At 34.8% G+C, this 7,141-nt stretch overlaps 2 protein-coding genes across 4 annotated transcripts in view; both read right to left on the bottom strand.

Moving 5' to 3' along the window:
- Positions 1–1,216, bottom strand: part of LOC102029233 (protein phosphatase inhibitor 2-like) — a 2,488-nt gene extending 1,272 nt beyond the window's left edge. Inside the window, exon 1 of the mRNA XM_013508820.1 lies at positions 1,211–1,216. Within this exon, the coding sequence (XP_013364274.1) occupies positions 1,211–1,216 (6 nt within the window). The remainder of the gene's footprint in view (positions 1–1,210) is intronic.
- Positions 1,217–5,077: 3,861 nt separating this feature from the next.
- The window catches only part of Atp7a (ATPase, Cu++ transporting, alpha polypeptide), a 160,255-nt gene continuing 158,191 nt past the window's right edge, over positions 5,078–7,141 (bottom strand). For all 3 annotated transcript variants that reach the window (XM_005412629.2, XM_005412628.2, XM_013508826.1), the window contains exon 23: positions 5,078–5,686. In XM_005412629.2, coding sequence (XP_005412686.1) covers positions 5,410–5,686 — 277 coding nt within the window. In that variant the 3' untranslated portion in view covers positions 5,078–5,409. The remainder of the gene's footprint in view (positions 5,687–7,141) is intronic.

Raw genomic sequence — 7,141 nt, 5'->3', positions numbered from 1 at the left:
ATTTCATGTATTTATTGGCCTGTTGTATTTCTCCACCTGAGAAGAGTCTGTGTATTTCAAATGACCATTTTTTTTTATTGGGCTTTTAATTTGGAGTTGGGGCTAATTTTTCAACCTCTTATATATTCTAGATGTTAGTCCTTTTTTTTTTGGTCTTTTTGAGACAGGCTCTTACTATGCAGTTCAGGTTGGCAAGATGTTAGTCCTTTGTCTGGGGGTGTTTTGTTGAGATAGAAGTGTGGAATTCTTGGGGCTGGGGATTTAGCTCAGTGGCAAAGTGCCTGCCTGGCAAGCACAAGGTCGTGAGTTTGATTCCTGGTACCAGAAGAAAAACAAAACAAAAGCAAAGAAGTGTGGAATTCTCACTAACACTCTTTCCTGAGACTACTCAGGATACCAAGAAAAAGGGAGGCTAGCCAGCTGTGTGGATGCCTCAGGAATTTTATTCCCCTGTTTTCATTTCCAGTACTATCTCATCTCTCTGAGTAAACCCTAGGGAGAAATGGAAATTAGTTTACCCTCACAACTAAGTTTAAACCTCTTTCTTTAACTCAAAGAAGTGTTTAGTATGAGAATGTATCTTGGGTAGGATCTTCAAACACACTGGGTAGAGCTTCCCCAAAGCAAGAAAAATTCTTTTCTCTGTGTGGTGCTGCTTCCAATCCTGCTACATTATAGACTAACAGTTGAAAAAAAAAGACAGCAAAGGTAGTTTGGAACTTTTGCAGAGGGGGTTGGATTATTTAACAAAAGATACACTGACAAAAAATCTTTTACAACACTATAATTATAAAGTTCAAGGCACATCATTGGCAGAAATATGATCAATTACATGCTTATGGAAAAATGAACTACTGGCTATCTTGACTACAGTAGATGAATATTGCACAACACTTTTTACTGCTGTTTTGGGTACCAAGCAATCATATCTAACAATGGTTGGCTAAACATTTCTTTATCTAAAAAGCAACTTTGAGGCATTTGGTTTTGGCTATAAAAGGCATTATCAATGCCATTAAAGAAATTGTTTTGATTGAAGCAAAACAATGTTTTGTGCTTTATCTGGTTAGTCATATCAGATTGAGGGATTACAGAAAGTGTAAAAATAATTATTTTGCATGAACCAATGTCTTATATTTGGTAAAGTAATACATTTTTAAAATATAGAGAGTAAAACAAAAAAATTCAAAGGGAGTAATACAGGCAATACCTTCATTCTTTTTTAAGTAACCAGTAACCAGATGCCTCATTTAAAGAAAATAACAAAACAGAGTAAAATAAATATAATGGAAAATCATTTTAAAGCAGGATCCACATGTAATAGAAAAAAATTCTCAAATATACGTTTTTTACTTTAAGTTGTATATAGAAAAGATATGCATGCTTAAATTTTTGGAAACCTCCTGTCTACAGTGCTATTTTAAATACTATGTATATCTGAATAAAGAATACTTTTTTAAAATTAAAGAGGAATATGAAATTATTTGTTCACAAGGCATCAAATTTAACACTCAAATGTTCATACTAAACTAAGAAAAATAACATTTCTACTTTCACGACTGACAACCACCCTTCTTTAGATTACAACACTAAATCTTTGAAATTCAAAAGGCATCTTTGGATTTGTAAAGAACAGTGCCCCATAGCTGAGTCTGCACCAATACTGGATATCAAAGAGTTCTTGTTATTTTCAGACTGGGGGATAGTTGCTGAATGAAAACAGAAACGTTGTACAGAAAATATACATAAAGATCTTCAAGATATTCAAATATAAATCTACTTTCCATTAGTATGGCAATATGGGCATTTGTACACATGTGTACTATTTGTGTATATATACTCTGTAAAAAACTGTATGCACACACTTCAGGAAAAGAAAAATAGTATGACGCTTTAACAACAGACAGTGTTACCTTGTATGGGGCACCCTAGAGGATGTGGTATATCACAGAAAACCCATTACATTGCCGGCCCTTACAGAAGAAATTGAAAAGGCATGTGCAGCAATCTCAATGATCAAGGCTACCCAAGCAGCAGTCAGCCATACTAATAAAGGTCTGGAAGCTAACTGCCATCACTTTGATCACCTCTTGTAATTGTAAAGGCCAAAGGTGACTTGTATTATTCTCATAATGTCTCAATACATTTAGTATTAAAACGTAACTTTTTCTTTTCCTACACTGTGTATACACAACTTTTTCTTTCCCTAAAGTGTGTATACATTTTGGTGGACTCTGTATATGTGAATAAACACAGATATACACACTTACAAAATTTATTCTCTACTACTTAGACCTAATTACTAACTAAAAGCAATGTTTTTGATCCTTCCCATAAATCATCTCTCTCCCCAGTGAATGAAGCATCTCTCTGAAGCTCATGAGAATTCAAGATTGCAAATCTTGTGGTAGAGAATTCAAATGTGCCTGCAGATATTAAAGGAGGACTCTTTCTAAATAGCATGTTTTCTGTTCTTGTAGTAAGACATGAAATTTTATTCTTGATTACTCCCAGACCGTAAGTTACTCTTCCCATTATGCTACAACATGCATGTGGGAAGAAGGGGTGGCTCCAACACCCACATATAACAGGAGTATAGTAAGAGTAGTAACTGGTTGTGTTCAGCTGAGAGAGAGAGAGAGAGAGAGAGAGAGAGAGAGAGAGAGAGAGAGAGAGAGGGAGGGAGGGAGGGAGGACAGGAGGCACAAGAGAAAAAGAAAGAGAGAGAAAGTACAAGCTAAACAATGAGAATGGGGTGGGGATGCTTCTTTTCTTTCCATTTGGCTCCAGAATGTGAAAAATCTATTATATTTTGTCATATCAGCTGTTTCTTCCAGAAGAAATGAGTCATGTTAAAGTGGGCCACTGGAATCTAAATAAGAAATGATTATTAAAATTCCAACTGTAAACATGGAAGATGGAATATAACACATTAGCCTTTAAAAAGCCTAAAGATACACTCTCATTCATATACCATTTAAATGGATTTATTTGCCTTTCTAGATCAATAGCACCTTCATCAAAAGTAAAGCAAAGTAAGCCAGAGTGAACACTGCATGTTTTGTCTCATATGTGGAGTCTAAAAAAATTAAGGAAAAAGGATATAAAAATAGAAACTATTAGAAAAAAAGAAGGGGATCAGGCAGAGATGGAAAGAATGTAAAAGGAGTAATGCAGAGGGTGGATATGGTCAAAGCATGCTATATGCATGTACAAATATGCCAAAACAAACCTATAATTATGTAATAACTAATATGTGCTAATAAAATTTTAAAAATTATATTAAAAACTAGTAACCTCAGAAAAGTTTCAGTTTTCTCTTTTAAGAGAGCTGAGACAGTAGTTGGTTCTTTTCTAAATCTGAAGACAGCATAGAAAATTTTAAACTCTTGCTTGGTGTGGTAGTGCACCCCTGTAATCCCAGCACTTGGGAGGCTGAGGCAGGAGGATGGCACAAGTTCAAGGCCAGCCTGGGCTACAAAGTGAGTTCAAGGCTAGCCTGAACTGCACAGCAAAATCCTGTCTCAAAAAGACCAAAAGAAAAAAAAATTAAACTCAGCACATGTACACACACACACACACACACACACACACACACGAAAAGATAAAAGAGAAAACGGGTAGAGGAGGAAGAACTTCTCCCCTATCCTTACCTGATTTTAGACTCTACTTTCTAAAAATGATTTTTTATATTTAGTACTGACTCCCAAAATAATAAAAGACCTAACATTTACTGAGCACATTTCGTAGTGTTAGATATTTGTGCTAGCAGTTTAATGTATGGCAATTGTAATAAAATTTTAGGAATCTTCATTTCATATTCTGTATATGAAATTCACCTTGCAATTAATAAGCAAATTTAAATAGTCATACAAGTACCAGATCTCTGACCAGTTTATTATTTCCCAGGCACTCACAGGGAAATTTCTAAACCCATATGACAATGGGAATATGTCCCTAAATTTGCCAACTATATTAAATAGGCAAGTGCAAGTGTTTTAAATAAAAGTATATATTTGAGTAAAAGGTTTCATAACCTAGGACAATTCTAATTTTTGTATTACAGTTTACTGTAGTTTTTGGTAAAAGTAGCTTTGTTTAATAGCTTGTTCTTTTTCTTTTTCTTTCTATATTTGGTTTTGTGAGACAGGGTCTCACTATGCAGTTCAAACAAGCTTTGAATTCACTAGGTAGGCTTCAAACTCCTGGCAGTCCTTCAGCCTCAGCTTCCCAAGGGCTGGGATTACAGGTGTGTACCACCATGTCTGGTTTAGTATTATTTTAAAGTCATTTTGACAGGTTATCTGAAACACTAAAAGATAATTTAAATCTCTTAAATTATATATACCAGCTAGGTGATTACACCTTACCCAAAAAAATGAATTTAGTGAATCCAGGTAATTTTATATGACCTAAATATGGTTAATACAATAGTATTAATCTCAAAATCATTTGAGTGGAAGAGGTTCAAAATGTTAAATTTCCGGACTGAGACTGATAGACAGATTACACTAAGAACAACTTACAGCAAGAGTGAATTGAAAGCACAGAGCTAGGCTGGTTGAAGGACAAATTTAATATATTTTTACAACAATGGAAAGAAGCAGGAAAACCTATAGAAGGTATTGGAAAAGTTGTCACTTATTTTTATCAATGAAAAACCACCTAAACTGGGTTCACTTAAAAGAAGATAACAAAAGATATCTTGGAACAAAAAAGAAAGCAACTGTAAGGATAAGGATGCAAGAAGAAGGGAAAAGAAAAACTACAATAAATAAATAAGGCACATCTGTTTTTTGTTTTGTTTTGTTTTGTTTTTTTTTTTTGGTTTTTCTCCGGTCCCGGGAACCGAACTCACGACCTTGTGCTTGCCAGGCAGGCGCTTTTGCCGCTGAGCTAAATCCCCAGCCCCGGCACATCTGTTTTTGAACAGCTGCAATTGTTTACCTTCTAAACCAAGGACTTTATAGAGTGCTTTAAAAGTCACTGCTTCCCAGTGGAAGGGTTACAGGCTGAAGAATGTCCTCAAAGTCATGCTCTCAAATCTTCAAAATTTTAATTATCCTCTCCTTGTTTATTTTTTTTTTTGGTCAAAATAAAAAATCTATCACCTTAGCAGCAAATCAGCAATCTCTAATTGTAGAGCTTAATGTAAACCTGGCTACCCTATCTTATCTGTCACAGAAACAAAAAATGTTAAAAATTCGTTTTCAATAAAACTAGGTTCAGAGCTCATGCCCTGAAAAAGGTATTTTTTGCCATTAGGAAAAGGCAACTCAAATAGAACCACTCATGTAAGAGAATGAGATCAACACAAAATCCTTCCACAACATTTTGAAAAGCTAAGGTGAAGGCATGAATGCATGTCAGTGCATAACAATTTCAACTAGCAGCATTCTCCGTGGCCTTTTACAATGTGGTGTCATCATCCTCCCTGAAGTCTCCCACCAGGAGTGAGTGTTTGTCAGGTTCACTAGTAACAACACTATTTAGGGAACGTTTATCAGACAGTAGTGAGTTTATGGAGGCTCTGCTATAATTCACAATCCGGTCCAGCAAACCCAGCTTAGGAGAATTTCTTGAGGTGTCATCTATTCCAATATGAACGCTGATTTCTGAAGGACTCTTCTGTCCTATCTGGCTCTGGGCATGTAGTTCAGTATTCTCATAAGTTGGTTTCCTATAACTGGACACATATGAAAGGACATAAGTTTTTTTTTTTAATTTTTTTTCATTCATACCTTTTTATTTTAAAGATAAAAAAACAACAATGAAGACAAAATCAAAACAACACAAAAACAACAAAAATGATATATGACCTCAAAACTAAATGATAGGAATTTACAATGGTTGCTACATTACATACATATCTTCAGTGAAGTTGCTCAGTCCACCAGATGTAAGAATGTAAGACTGATCAAACAATCAAAGACAGCAACAAGTAAGAAAAGAAAAAACACTAGAAATGATGCAGAGCTGCACTATACAAGATGGTAGGAGTTCAACAGTGGTTCTTATACTGCATATTGTTGTTTTCAGATCAGTCATTCTGATTACCAGATTCAAGCGTACAAAATTGGTCAAGAAAAAAGAAAATTTTAAGCATTGACTGTTCCTTTTAATAAACCACAGACATCAGCAATATACCTATCCCAGCTATCCTTGTATATACATATAAATTTTGTTTTTCATTTTAAAAAGAAAAGAAAAATAACCCAAATAAAAAAACAAATACATAAACAAAACAGCATAGAGAACAATAAAAATGATACAGAATTTCAAAATGTGGTGATTGGATATTAACAATGGTTGTCATGTTACACAATGTCATCTTCAAAATGGCTGAACATATAACAAGATATAGATATGTAAGACTGATCAAATAATTATACATTAACAGTTCCTTTCAACAGACCAACAGATATTAGTAGTACAATTATCCCAGCTATCCTGTGTATACACGTATTTTTTCCTCTTCCTTCTTTCTTTTTCCTCTCCCCTCCTTCATTCCAGTTGCTGCTTCCTGAGCAGTTTCTTTTCCCTTTCACAGTACCTAATATACCTTTCAGATTTTATTTACTCTTTCAGGTTCTTATAGGAGGGAGGAAATACGATGTTTATACATGTGAATCTGATTTACTTCACTTATGAGTATGGTGTCTAGTTGCATCCATTTACCTTTAATATTCTCTAGTTTATCTTTCTTTATAACTGAGTAATACTCCATTGTATAAAATACATCTTTTTTATCCATTCCTCAGTTGATGGACATTTGGGTTGTTTCCAAGATTGAGCTATTACAAATTGCACTGCCATAAACACAGGTGCATATATATTGCTGTGGTATGAGGTTTTCAGTTCTGGAAAAATACTCAGGAGGGGAATAGCTGGGTCCTCTAATCTTAGTTTACTGAGGAATCTCCAGACTGATTTTCACAGTGGTTGCACCAGTCTACACTCCTACCAACAGTGGACAAGGGTTGTTTTTCCCCACAGCACCTCCAGCATTTGTTATGAGTTGATTTCTTGATGACAGGCATTCTTTTTGGGGTGAGATGGAATCTCAGTATTGTTTTAATTTGCATTTCTCAAATGATTAATGACACTGAACGTATTTTCATGTATTTATTTGTCATTTGTA

Source organism: Chinchilla lanigera, unplaced genomic scaffold, assembly GCF_000276665.1.
Source record: "Chinchilla lanigera isolate Chin_1 unplaced genomic scaffold, ChiLan1.0 scaffold00156, whole genome shotgun sequence".
In the NCBI taxonomy this organism is placed as follows: domain Eukaryota; kingdom Metazoa; phylum Chordata; class Mammalia; order Rodentia; family Chinchillidae; genus Chinchilla; species Chinchilla lanigera.
This window is presented reverse-complemented; position numbering and strand designations above follow the sequence as displayed.